Raw genomic sequence first — 14,629 nt, 5'->3', positions numbered from 1 at the left:
TATTTTTTTTTTATCATTGGTACAGGATCGTCAACTGGCAGACTGTGCTCTGGCTGAGGACCCTGCAAAGTATTTCTGCCGATTGAACTGAGTACTTGAAAAATATTGTAGCAGAGCTGATCAGCATATGGAAAATCTTGCACTAGTTCAGCAACTTTGTTTTTTTTAAACTTTACAACTTTCGTAGCAGATCTTCTGTTGTGGCTTGTTGCAGCTCATTGAGAAAGGGAAGTGACTCGATTTTTTAAAATTTTATTTACCTTCTCTTGTCTGATTGGTCAAGTGACATCACGGCTTGTTTAAACACACACACACACACACACACACACACACACACACAAAAAATGTTGAAATGTCAAAAAGATGATTGGACAGAGAAGTTTATTCACCACTGTAAGTTCAAAATAGATTCTTAGTGTCTAATCTCTAGAAAGTCAAAAAGTTAGTGCCAGTTTGAAACAAAACATTCAAACTGATCTCTAATTTATAGCCATAAACTAATCTTTAATGGTAAAGCATTAAAATGCCATTTGATCAGATTAGTTGCTTATCTGGACTTTTATGAGTAAGGAATTTGATGTAGCTGGACGTTTGCATATTTTAGCTGAATGCCCCTGCTGTAGAGACAGTGAACCCAATGGGAGCCAAAGATTGTTTTTATTAGATTTTTTTCTCCCTATATTCCTATCATGCAACCCAAAACAATATATCCTGTCATCTTTTTAGATAGTAACTGTGCAGGTAAGATACAACACCTACTATTACATCACATAGACACAAAAATAAATCTTTAAACAAACTCGCAAGTTTGCTAGAGGGATAGGATTAAATCCTGAGATTTTAGGTTATTGGGGTTCCTGTATTTTGACATTTCCTTAATCATCCTTCAGCGGCCTCATGAAAACTCAGGACCCCAGCCAACTGCCTGCCCTGTGTGTCCTGTAGCTACTGTAACATCTCAGAACATTTAGTCGTAGCTCTTTGTTCTTCCTACTCTCTTACACTTGTTTCTGGCCAGTTGGTTCAATTTTAGTTCTGCAGCACTTATATTACTGTCAGCTCCTTTAACAGCTAGATTAATTGGACTGTATTCACTCTCACTTTGTAAGTTGCTTTGGATAAAAGAGCCTGCCAAATGAATCATCCTGCTTTAACATATCTTGAGTATTAAACTGATGGCAGTAAACTCTGCTTACCAGTATACTACAGTCATCACTGAAAAAAGGGAGAATTAATACACTGTGCATTTTGTCAGTTAACATTAATACGCTTTTAAGGGCACTGCAATTTTAAATCGGATATATTCAGCTCTCTTATTATCCTAATGATATTCAGAGAGCTTGGCCCTTTGTTCTGAGAGTAGCCAGTCAGGAAAACTCGCCTCCAACACTGCAGAATTCACCATGACAATATGAATGATCAAGCTTGATCAATTAAGCCCACAGTGATATAATGCCATATGCATCTTGTGTTCAGATCAGTGTGTTCAGTAAGCCTGTGCTGTGGCATCTCATTAGATGTTGAATAAACTTTGAGTGCAGTTCTAACGGTTTTTATATACAGGTACCTTTTTTCACTCATCAGTAGCAGTCATGCTTTTTATATGCAAGGTTTCAAACTATTAGCACCCAGCAAGCCTCAGTCTCCAGGTGATCCACTGCTGATGTAAGCTGTAAGAGTTCGAGAAGTGTTTGGCTCCACCTGTCATACATCAGAAATGAGAAAATCTCCTCCCAAATGCATGAACTAGTATAGGCAGTTTTGCATTTCTGAGTAAAATAATTTACTAATATCCTTATAATATATGTCAGTTTTTGTGCTCCTCATAAATTGTGCTAAATTCAGTTATAATGTAGTCTCAGCCTCAGACACAACTGTTATTTTTTTTATTATTTATTTTAAACCCCCCAAAAAGAATATTCAATGCTTTTATGAATCAAATTGGCCCTTCTGGCCAATTTGAGTAAGATTGGATTATTAACAGAGGGTCCCTTGAGGACCCTACTATTCAAGTTTTGCGATGATAGGTCAGTGTTAACCCCGTCAAAAGCCTGCTGAAAACTGATTGGCTGATGATGGCCATGTTTTTTAAGTAATCAGGTCATCATCAAAATCCTCTTACAGATTAGCCACATTTTAGCTCAATCAGTCTTATTGTTGCTGAGAAACAGTTACATGAACTCGCAGATGCCCTCTGAATCTTGCCCTGAGTATGCCTTTCAAGTTTCATGGGAATCCATGCACCCAACTGATTTTCCGAAGATATGGCAAAAATCCTAGGACTAGTTTACAAAAGTAGGTTTGGCATATTTTGCAAATTAGGTCAAAATCTAAGCAGGTGGGGCTTAATGGTCCAAAGAGCAGGGTTAGAATTAGCCACAGAATCAGACAGTTAAAGAGTTTAGTCTCTAGGCCTCAGAGTTCTCAAGGTATGACCTAAAACTTATAATGTTATGCTATAGATCTCCCATTAGGCCAAACAGGCCCATCTCAGCTTGCCTGAGTAGCACATACCTATTGAACAAATTTCACATCTCTACCACTTATGGTTTGGTCTGCACAATTCATTTTAGGGGAGAAAAATAGAATAGGAAAAACCTAGCTCCTGGGTGCTGAAACAGAAAAACATTTGCCCTATCATTCAAGAGATCGCAAGTTTGAATCCTGACAATGTCACAACCATCCATGGTCAGGAGCCAAGGAGAGTAAAATTGGCCATGCACTCAGGGTGGCAGGGATGGCATCCTCTCTCTCTCCCCTGTCAATTAGAGTGGCATTAGCCAATCACAGGTGCCCGTGAGGTCATGCATGCAAAATAGGGCAGATAGCACTTTCTTCTAAGTGTGTTATGCTGACCTATGATGCTGCATGTGCAGCAGTTCGAAAAGTTGTGGAGGTTGGCTTCATGTGTCTTGGGGAAAGCACATGCTTGCCCCACACTCCCTGGTTAGTAGTTATCATGTGATGGGGAGAGTTAGCTAGTGGGTTGGAATTGGCAAGCCCAAATTGGGGAGATAAAAATAAATATTGGGAAAAAAACAAATACATAAAATATTGGGGAAAAAAACAAATACATAAACCAATATGGTGCTTGGACCCATAATTACACTTGGAAACAGACCTTAAAGCCCCTTCACATTCAGTATTCAGTCCAGTTTGCTTTGTGCAGGCATAAAGACAAAACAGTCAGACCTCAGCCCCCTGCCTGGGGTATTCCAAGTTCCAATCCCTAGTGATGATTGCAGTATGAATCCGATTTAACCTGATTTGACTGAAATGCAGGCTCTGTACAAGATATGCATTATGGGTTGTGAGAAGTATTTATTGACATGTGAGCTAAAATCAAATGGATGACAAACCTAAAGAATCGATTTCACTTTGAATTGGATTAGGCAAACAATCTACTAGGTGGGAAAGTGCCCATATAAGCTGTCCATATAAGACTGAATACCAGCCCGCCATTAAATATTTAATGAATCAAGAACAAAGCATCCTCTCGAACAGCAATATATATTGTTGATTGTTTACCCTAGTGGTAGCTCCATAAAATGGAGCTGATCATTACTCTCTAAGTTGTAAAACAGCCAAGAAAAATGAGTCTATTTTACAGAATTAGGCGCTCCCACTTGCGCGAACTGTATTCACTCTTCCCTCATGAAGTTCTCATATTTGAAAATGATAATGTCTCAAAACACTTCGCTAAAACTAAATTCAAGAGTGGCTTCATGAACATCATATCAAGTTGAAATCCTCCTGTGGCCTTTCCAATCATATAAACATAAACGAATCTTTATAAAATTCTGGTGCGTAGAATAGAGACTCTATTCTTTGTTGATGAGACTGGCACACAGCTGATACAGTGGAAACCAACTGTGTGTGTTTAATTACTGATGTCTAAATGTTTCACACATACTGTGCTTTTTTATTTGATTCTTCAAATACATTTTGTTATTATAATTACCTTATTCATATCTAGCTTAATATTGCATGTACTAGTGCATATTTCAGTTATATACAGAGCTCAAATATGCCTTTCCTATCTGGGACAGAATAACATGGCTGATTTAACCATCAAATGAATAGACTGACGCAGAATTCTCCCACCAGGCAGTGCTTTTGTTTTCACTGAAGCCTTCTTGTTCTTTCAGTTTATCTGGGTGATGCATTAGCTGTATGCTCTCACCTGATATGGTCACATTGTGTCTGCTGGGAGAATGGGGGTAAAAAAAAAAAAAAAAAAAAAAAAAAAAAAAAAAAAAGGTCAGGCCTACTCAGTGCAGCCAAATCAAGTTAACATTTTTATCAATCCTACAGGTAAGTAAATCTATCTGCACTAAATGCCTAATCTGCCAAGCAATGAATATGAAACGATATGTGGTATTTTACCACAGAATGCATGTCTCTGACGAAAATAGACATAATGTGAAAAACAATGATGTGATGACAGGTATTATTACTATTGTCACTGCATAAGTTGTTTTCAAATACAGGAAGAGAAAATTCTTTCATTCTTTAATCAGTCCTTGGCCAGGGTGTTTTTCTAAATCCTACAGCAGTGACTCCTTTCATTGATATGGTGGGAATTTATCATTTACATTACAAGTTGGGGTTCACTTATATCAGCTGATTAGAAAACAAAAGTATGTTTAACTATACAAGGGTCCGAATAGAATTGTGTAACGAAAGTGTGGTGAAAAATTTGGACTCCATATGAAATTCTCTGTCTCTCTTACACATGTTTATGCAAGTGATGGTTACTCATCGCTCCATTTTGTGTAATTAAAAAAGCGATCCTCTTTTTTTCATTCTTAAATAAACAAGGAGGTTTGACTGCATTGCAACGCCCAGCGTCTTTATAAACTCCAGTTGCTGCCCTCGCAATTAGGCCACGAAGGGACGTCGCTAGGAGACACTTAATTCTCTTGAAGTGGAGATGTTTCACAGTAATGCTGTCCAAAGTGTGCCAATCATACTCGCTCTAACCTCATACACATGCACATATGGTCTTTTTTATCCCAAAAGTAGGCCAACATCTGCATACAGCCTGCAAACAACTCCTTATGTCTTATTTCTGTCAATCAGTTATGCAACCTAATTAAAAAACAGAGACAGTCTTTAAAAATATGAGATGTGAAGAGCAAACTGAAGCTTGTCTGCTGTCTGTGCATGCGCTCCATGAAGGGTAGCTATAATGCAGAGAAACCTTGTGATTTTTACAGTTCCGCGCACTGTGACTGTGTGATCCTGCAGCAGTCTGCCAGTCCATCACTGAGCTGATCATAGAACAGCATAGGATTTACAGACGGAACTAGCTGCTTGACTTTTGCTAGCTAGCTAGCTAAAATACAAGCGTTGCTTGAAGGGGAAAGGCTACTCCACTGTGAATTCTCACAGTGTTAAACGTGTGAAAAACATTTGGCACTAGGCTGGAGGACGTTAACATTCTAGTTAGAACACAGACCAAAGAAGAATTCATAGATCCATCAAAAATGTACCCACCAAGAGCAAGCAGAAATGTTGAATGACTCACTCTCACGCGAATGTGATATACAAAAATACACAGAAACGCACCAACCATGCACTGTTAGTCACTGTTTGTCACTGTTTGTTGACTATAACACTTTACAACTGGCCATCAATACAAATTCCACAACACAGACAAATCAGCTGGCTATCATTCAGTGGCTTCACACCAAATAATTTCCTTAACTGTTCAGCAAAAAAAAAAAAAAAAAATCTGAATTCATTTTATGTGATGATGTTTAACATATCTGAGCTGGCATCATTGTTGCCAGGTCTTTTCAGGGGAAAGTAGCTAATGCATGCTCAAACCTTCACCAGATGATATCACAGACTAATATACATATTCATTGGATCATTGTGATTGTTTGTATATCAAACCGCATTACATGAAAAGACTGAACAGCATTGAGTTTTATCACGAGTGGAAATAACAGATTAGAAATTATTTTGAATGGAAAGAAGTCATTTGCTCATGGCACCATAAACTATTGAACTATTTATGTATTTACAAAATACCATAATTTGTATAAAGGACACAATATACACAGAGGAAACGGTTACTGAACATAAGTGCAACTCAGTAAGGCTTTACCCACTGGTGGTGAGTCGCTCAAAAGTCGCCAGATTTGTCACTAGACTCTTTGGCAAAATAAACTTGCTAAAAGCACTCTCGAGCCAAAGTCATTCAGCTGGCAACGCTGGCTGGAGTATGACAAATACATACAAAACTCCTGCCAATTCTGACCCAATGCCCCTGACAATAGTATGTTTTTCCTCATTTTCAACAAAGAAAATGCACTGTAGTTTAAAATAAAGCAAGCCATCTTTAAAAGCAGTGGCAGCGTCGACTGAAAAAGAAAGCCATATTTCCAGGAAACTAAGCCAGTTAAATGCTAAAGCTAATCGCAAAACATTATGCTGTTTAGAAAGCAGCAAAGCCACAAAAACATGGTTGGCATTTGTAGTGTGCTTATCCTGGAATTTAATATTAGCATGTAATTTCCACAAAACATGTAATTATATATGTTTTACCAGAAAAGAGCAAGCTTTTTAGAAAGAAGACCACATTTTATGCTTATATGAAACCCCATAAGATAATAAACTAGCAACAAGGTAAATCTCATTAGCCTGTAATATGCTAAATTACTGCAGATCAACACAGAAATTGCTAATTAAAACATTTTTAAATACTAGGTGTCCACAACCTATTGATGGCCGTATGAATCGGCTAGAAGGAGGGTGTGGGATGGAGAGATGATCAGGCTTAGCAGTGGAAAAAACACAAGTGAGTTTTCTCATATCTAACTGCAAATAGTCTTTTGGAGTTTCCAGGCACATTTTTTTATATTTATATATTAATCTTTAATAGTCAAATGAAGGGTTATGATAAATAGTTTGACATCCCAAAGTGGCAAATGAACAGAGACTCAGAATTCATGAGTACATAATTGACCTCCCACAAATGTAATATATTTTCTGAGGCTATCGTTGCACAAAGCATTTATTAATCTACCATTAATTGCCATCGATGATAAAGGCAAGAGCAAGGCTTTTAGACTATTGAACTACGGGGCTGTGTGTGTCAGAATGGCGAAGTGATTAGAGACACTGTGATACAGAAATGCTTTATTAGATGGCCTTAATTATGCCAACGTTAAGATTTTCAGTGTCTTACATTCTTAATATCACAGCCATGGAGTGCATTATTCCCTAATGATAAACATGACTGCAATTTCAAACTCATTTCTGTGCTGAATTACAGCAGCCTGAACCCTCCCCAAAGGACAGATATAATGCAGAAAAACCTTGAGTTTCATTACTACTCAGAAAGGCAGCTTCTTTTCTCCTGCACCAAAGCGAAAGGCATATGGGGAGAACTGAGCCTAAGTGTAAATGCTGAAGTGAAATATTTCACAAATTATGAATGATGAGTTTCAGTGCATGTCCTAGATGCAGTAGAATGTGAATTCCCCGCAGTCTGCATACAGAGCGATGGCCTACACATAGAGAATGCATGATTAGTGTAATGGGGTTGATAGTTTGGAGTAATGCTGCCCCCATCTGTTAGCTCTGTGAGCTCGAGTCATTTCTCACCCAAAAATACACGTAAATAAGGGCTTTCCTCTCCTCAACACGCACAATTCTGCACAGTTTAGTGGTATTTTTGGTTCTTTCAGCTTTGCATATTTGACATGTGTCTTAATTTAGGGATTGGTAATGTAATAGAGAATAAATCTACGTTAGGACTAATTATGACATTATTGGGCAATATGTATGGGGGCATGGGAAAACCCTTCACGTGTTCAAATTTCAACATTTTCTACTATATAGGCCTACAATTCTGAAAAATACAGAATACATTTACTTAATATTTTATAACTTTACCTACTTATGGAAAAACATTACTGCCAAATTTGAAAGCATCATAACTTGACAATGTGAAATAAGTTATCACTTTGATTATCAGCAACAAAATCCAAGGCAGAGGCTGTCTGAAAGAAAACCAGACCACAACGTAAACCAGACCATCAAAATATATATTTATTATTTTAGACTTGCATAGTGAAAAAAGTACAAAGATCAGTGAGTTAAAACAGACCAGTGAGCAGATGTTTCAGCCCGCAGCTTTATTCAGTGCTCACCTAACAAACAACACTTCTTCCTTACATTATCAGCAACATCCACATTAATCTCTGTCTCATCACCTGAGGTAAAAGTCACTTAACTCATTTAAGCACAATGATTGACTGATCTCTGTCCAATTTTATCAGCCATCATCATTCTGTTTTGACAATATGATAGCCAATCATCATTACGTTTGTTTTTTAGAATTTAGACAAAGTGACATCTGTAGGGTTTCCAAAGCAGTCCTGTTTAGGCCACGCTCACCTCTGTTTTAAATCTGAACATAGATACAGATATAGAAAGTGGCACTGCGTTACACTCCTAGTCTATAGGTAAGTCTGTTTGAGAGCAAGTGAATTCGAGACTGTATTGCACTGGGAACTATAATAAGGTTTCTGATTTACAGATTGTGGGGGATTTGGCTGGACATCAGTGATGCAGTCAGTCTGAATAATGAATCCCCTTGGCCAACTCTGGAGTTTTAAATTTCTGCTGCGCTGCTTTATCCTTGCATGTTTATTGCAGTCCTTGCTGGAGTACAACGATTAAAATGAACCACTTTATACAGACTAGTTGTTTTTGTTTGTTGTAGTGTACAGTTAGTGCAAGTAGATAGAGAGGCAGATTCCAATCATCACTGTGGCACAACCAGAGGAGTTAAAGTACCCAAATTCTTTATTCAAGTAAAATTGCAATTACTCATCTACATAAATCATCTGGTAAAAGTTGAAGTACAGCTTTAAGTTCTTCTCTCATGTTAAGAAGTATAAAAAAGTGATTTCTATTATTAATGATAGATTAGATCAAATTTAGGAGGATAGGAACTCCCTGAAGCTGTGTGATGCTTGCAGCTTCTGGACGCATCCTGGACACATAACTTAAAAGATTCAGTAATGTGGCTCAGAGGTCCCCAGCCCTGATATAGTCCTGCATAATATCCATACTTACATGTTTTTCCTGTTTCAGGTTTCAAGTTTATTTGTCATGTGCACAATATGTCAGACAATCATACCTGCACAGTCAATCCAATAATTGAACTAATTAACAGCCCTTACCGAGTTGAAGTGGGCATGTCAGAGAAGGGAAAGTACTAAAACGCTAAACGCACAGTGCAGGGGTTCTCCAGAACTGGAGTTGTGTGGAGTAGCACACTTGTGTAGAGGAACTCTAAGACACACATCTTTTTCTTTGCTTTCCACTAGAGGGAGACAGTGACTTTGCCTTCAGTTAACACTAATCTAATAAAGAATACAGTATGACCTTTTATCACTTCATTAATCAAATATACTGAACCTGTAATAATATTTGTTCCTGTTCTCTTTTGCTATATTCCAAGGATGTTTCACTTGCAGTATCTATACACATCCAACCCCATTACACCCTACCTATAGTACAACATAGTACTGGGGTAACTGTTCATCCATTTACTTCCTGTGACAAATGTCAGTCATGTAAAGGTTATTATGTAAACTCTACTTTCCTGTCATTTGTAGTGGCTCTCAAAATTTTTGCATCCAGGGTTCAAAGCTCTTCCTCTAGGAAGAGTGTACAGCATCAATCACCACAATATATGTATCCATACATCACCGCCTGAGCAAAAGTTTAAGTGACATATCCTTACTCTTACCCCCCACTCCATCCATTTTCATCCATTTTCCATACCGCTTCTACACAGGGTCACGGGGGAGCCCGAAGCCTATCCCAGGCAACTCGGGGCACAAGGCAGGGGACACCCTGGACACGGTGCCAACCCAATGCAGGGCACAATCGCACACACATTCACACACCCATTCACTCACTACAGACAATTTGGAAATGCCAGTCAGCCATTTGTCAGAATACACACTGACAAAGTAAGTGGTTATTGTTTGTTGTAAATATTAGTGTTTTATTTCTCATATTTCATTTTTGTTATCCTCAATGTTTTTTTCCCTATGCTTTGGCAATATTGTACTATTTACATTCATGCAAGTAAAGTTACTTTGAACTGAACTGAGAGAGAGAGACATAGTCAGGTTTTCCAGCAGAGTTGGGCTGCTTTTGAACTCCTATTTCATATCTGTTTCCTCTGTGTTACTGCTTGAATGCAGTTGTGTCACTGAATTGGTCTATTAATTCTTCAAGCTGTTCTTTATTTAGAACAATAGCCTATCAATAGCCTATATAATATGAAATATTTTAAATTAAAAAAAACTTATTTCTGGGAACTTTGTGTTACTAAACAACAATAATATACTTTTTGCAATGCAAGTCATGGTAATGGACTTCTAAGAGTTTGTAAGGAGAGGGTGAGTTTTAAAATTGCGCTGTTTTTTGGGGGGATTCTTTGGAATGCAGACATGGCAACCCAAACAGCAGCGACAGAGACAAGCGCTTAACAGCGCGTGGTGAGCCAATCAGTGAGGGGAATTCCGACTCTTTTCAGGGAGTCGGATCATTTCACTCAACTCGCCAATAAGAGTCGACTCCCAAACGGCTCAGTGCTATTTATATCTAAACCAGACAAATATTTTGATCAGTGAATATCTCCTTACTGTAACTATTGTTTCATGAAATCTTACTCCTCTTTAATTAACATTATAATATTACTCTGCATTGTACTTATTTTATAAATTAAATAATTTGTAAAATACACACTGACAAATACAACAGGCTAAGAATCCCTGCATCAGTGTAGTTTTGCCTGTTCAGATGTTGAAAAGATTCAATTATCCTGCAAAAGAGTAAGGCTATTGCTTACATCTTTAAAAAAAATAATAATAAAATAAAAATAACGGCTCATGTTCACCTTAAAAATGGCGACTCAAAGAACCGACTCGTTCACAAGCGAAACGACACATCACTTGAATCAGTATCAAAATGTTTGGACATGGCTTTCTGGAAGCTGTGTTGTATCTGAAAAATGTTGTTTACATTTGTTGCATTATTAATTCCTCGTTCGCTCTGGTATACCCAAAACTGAACACATACAGTCTTCTTTCTAATCTTAGTATCTTCATAAGGGTCCAAACGGGTCTGCCTCATAAACCTAAAGACCTAAATACCACATTTACTCCATAACAAACACAGTGAAAAGTGTAGCATGGGGCTAACATACTCATAGAAGATGTAGCACGGGGCTAACGTACTCATAAAACACACATTATAGGCTACAGTATCTAATGTATCACCAAGAAACTCTGAAAACTGTGTAAAGCGGGTGGGATTTAATTCTGTCTATAGGAAACAGAAACTTTTAAAAGTTTCACCTTGCCTTAAATGTGTTCACTGGGCTGCAGTGGGCTCAGCTCGGCCTGCACCTCCACACACAGCTGTCTGACCTTAATATTACTGATGGGAATTCCGGCTCTTTTAAGTGAATCATATGGATCATCTCACCAAGAAGAGCCGACTCTTCCGTTCACAAACGGCTCACGGACATTTTTGTTTGCGATAATTTCTCCAACGGTTAACTAACTATGGATGAAATTGTTTCATAAAGTCTTACCCTAGCTTCTAATTAACAAAATAAAATTACTTTACGATACAGTTAATAATAAATAAATATTGGTAATGAAATAATTGGTAATTTGTTAAATAGGTGGTATTGTGTCTGTTGTCTGTGATTCATTAAGAAGATTCATTTTCGGTTATACTAATAATCGACTCCGGGATGATTCTCCCCGTCAGAGGTCTCATCATTCATGCTGAAGAACAGCTCAGGTGTCTCAAGAGGTTTCATGAAAGCATTAAATTACATTGCTAGAGTAATGACTTCGCCCACATCTATAACTACAAACGGCTTTCAACGTTCACCTAAAGAACCGGATCAAAGAGCCGACTCGTTCACTCGTTCACTTCACTACTGCTTTTACACACAGCTACTTCCATGTAACATTCCACACTGTTTACCATGTGCTTGAGATCATTACTTCAGCCACCTTTAGTTATTATTATTATTATTATTATTATTATTATTATTATTATTATTATTATGTACGGCTTGGACAAAATGTAGTTTTTTTTTTTTTTTTTTTTTTTTTTTTTAAATAATTTAAAAAGCATGTGAAGTGAATGATCCTGAAAATAGAAATGGATCAGTTACACCCAAATGTTTAAATGATTAAACAATCCAAATAATTAAAACCACCTACTAAGTTTATTTAATTAAGCAAATATAGGTCTAATAAATCCACATAGGTTCATTTATTTTCACCCGTTTTAATTTTTTACATTACAATTATATTTATAATGTAGTTATACAATTCAATATTGCAATATGGATTATTACACTCAGAAAAAAGGGCCAAATATAAAACTCTTCAGTTCTACGGTTGCTCCTCCAAAGGTTCCGTGTAGAACCCCACAACAGTATTTCCCTGTCAAAAAGGGTCCAAGCTACAACCCTTTGAAGCTAAAAAAAGAAAAAAAAATGCTTGAAAGTGTAGGATTGTTGATAGCAATTTATGTATTTACAAACCACTGTTTATATATATATATATATATATATATATATATATATATATATATATGTGTGTGTGTGTGTGTGTGTGTGTGTGTGTGTGTGTGTATATATATATATATATATATATATATATATATATATATATATATATATATATATATATATATATATATAGATAGATAGATAGATATAAGATCTTGTTAAATTTGACCTTAATGTGTAGCAAATAAGGTTATATTTGTTATTCTATAACTTTTACTTGGAAGTAAAGACATCATCCTTTTTAGGTGCATATTTAAAGTACTTATTTAAAATGTACACGTTGTTATTATACCAGAGGGGACAGTAATGTAAAGATGTGATGCAGTTTCACTCACATTGGCACATGCAAACGCAAGTAATTCAATCCAAGCCATTAAGTGTTTTGGCTTTGCACCCTGCTATTAGTCGCTTTGTACGTGATGTGCTTGTGCTTAATGTGTAGGCACTTGTTTATTTGTTAGGTCAATGAAAAAGCCATTAGAGTGTCTACAGGCAAGTATCCTATGGAAAGTAATTATTTATTTGGCAATAAATATAAATTGCTCTAACTTTTTGTTTTTGTTTTATTTTCGCCAACTGATTGTTGCCTCATTTGGCTGTACATATGTCTAAAATTGTTTTTAAGAGGACATTGCCCTGCACGAATAATGCAGTTTTTTGATTAAGAAATTTGATTTTAAGATTCATGTATTTTTCAGTGATTAACAGTTAATGCACAACAGATTGATTCTCAATCAAAAAACAGCTGGATGTGTATAAAATAGTGCAGATGCCCTATACAGTATAGACATATCTTTTGAATGATATTTATTTATTTATTTATTTATTTATTAAATAAAAAATGCACTTTTTTTTAGTTATAAATACTGTATATCCTCCCATTAGGCTACCGCAAAAACGTAATACAATCAGTTTAGGGACAGTGTTTTTTCAGGCATATAGAGAAGATGGCATGTTGCTTGCCTGGGTTTAGAGAAGTAGTTAAGAAGTAGCTGCTTTAACATGCATATCACCCGCAGGATCTCGACGCCGGGTTGATGCATATTGGATGAAGGCCATAAGAGTGAGGTGAGTGTGGGAGGTGTCCTCATTCACCGATTCATTCATTTACCCTCCCTGCAAACGTGCTTAAATACCCCTCCCCGGAGACCTCTTACAGCATTATACAGTGAAACCCCAGCAGAGAGACACACGCTACAAACCCGGCACGCTTCATGTTTCTCGAAGGAGAGCGGATTATGAGCGCCTTCGGGCAGCAGCCGTCGCCGCAGCAGCTGAGCCCGGTGGCCAACCCGAGCGCGCAGGACGTGTTGGACATGGCCGCCTACTGCGACAACCTGAGCGCCTACCACCACCACCACCACCATCAACAACAGCAGAGCGCACACCACCCGTCACCCAGATCTTCCGTGCATGCTCCGGCCTACGGCCTGGCCGAGTACGCAGCTCCCGGTGCTAACCCGTACCTGTGGCTGAACGGGCCGAGCATCGGCACCGCCTCCTCTCCATACCTTCCGGGAGGCGCGAACGGGGCCTCCACCTACATGCAGCCTGGTTATGGAGCGAGTCAGCGGCAGTTCCTGGCACCTCCAGCCGGTTTCCACGGGACAGACCTCGGGTGGCTGGCTGTCCCGGGACAGCAGGACCTTTTCAAGATGGTTCGACCTCCATACTCGTATTCCGCCCTGATTGCCATGGCTATCCAAAACGCACAGGGCAAGAAACTCACACTCAGTCAGATCTACCAGTATGTCTCTGACAACTTCCCGTTTTACAAAAAGAGCAAAGCAGGCTGGCAGAACTCCATCAGACACAACCTGTCGCTCAATGACTGCTTTAAGAAGGTCGCACGGGACGAGGACGACCCCGGTAAGTCACTCTCAGTGCATGTGCAATCCTGATCTGAAGAAGTCTAATTTCCTGGGGAAATGTGTTCTCACTGACATTTTAAACATTTTTAATAATGCCTTTGCCTACATTATGAATGGTGGCGTA

At 38.0% G+C, this 14,629-nt stretch overlaps 1 protein-coding gene across 1 annotated transcript in view; it reads left to right on the top strand.

The window, feature by feature from the left end:
• Positions 1 to 13,748: 13,748 nt before the first annotated feature.
• The window catches only part of foxi1 (forkhead box i1), a 2,012-nt gene continuing 1,131 nt past the window's right edge, over positions 13,749 to 14,629 (top strand). The window contains exon 1 of the mRNA XM_026915698.3: positions 13,749 to 14,503. Coding sequence (XP_026771499.1) covers positions 13,849 to 14,503 — 655 coding nt within the window. The 5' untranslated portion in view covers positions 13,749 to 13,848. The remainder of the gene's footprint in view (positions 14,504 to 14,629) is intronic.

Source organism: Pangasianodon hypophthalmus, chromosome 12, assembly GCF_027358585.1.
Source record: "Pangasianodon hypophthalmus isolate fPanHyp1 chromosome 12, fPanHyp1.pri, whole genome shotgun sequence".
NCBI classification, from domain to species: Eukaryota; Metazoa; Chordata; class Actinopteri; order Siluriformes; family Pangasiidae; genus Pangasianodon; species Pangasianodon hypophthalmus.
Note: the sequence above shows the minus strand (reverse complement) of the source record. Positions and strands in the feature narration are given on the sequence as shown.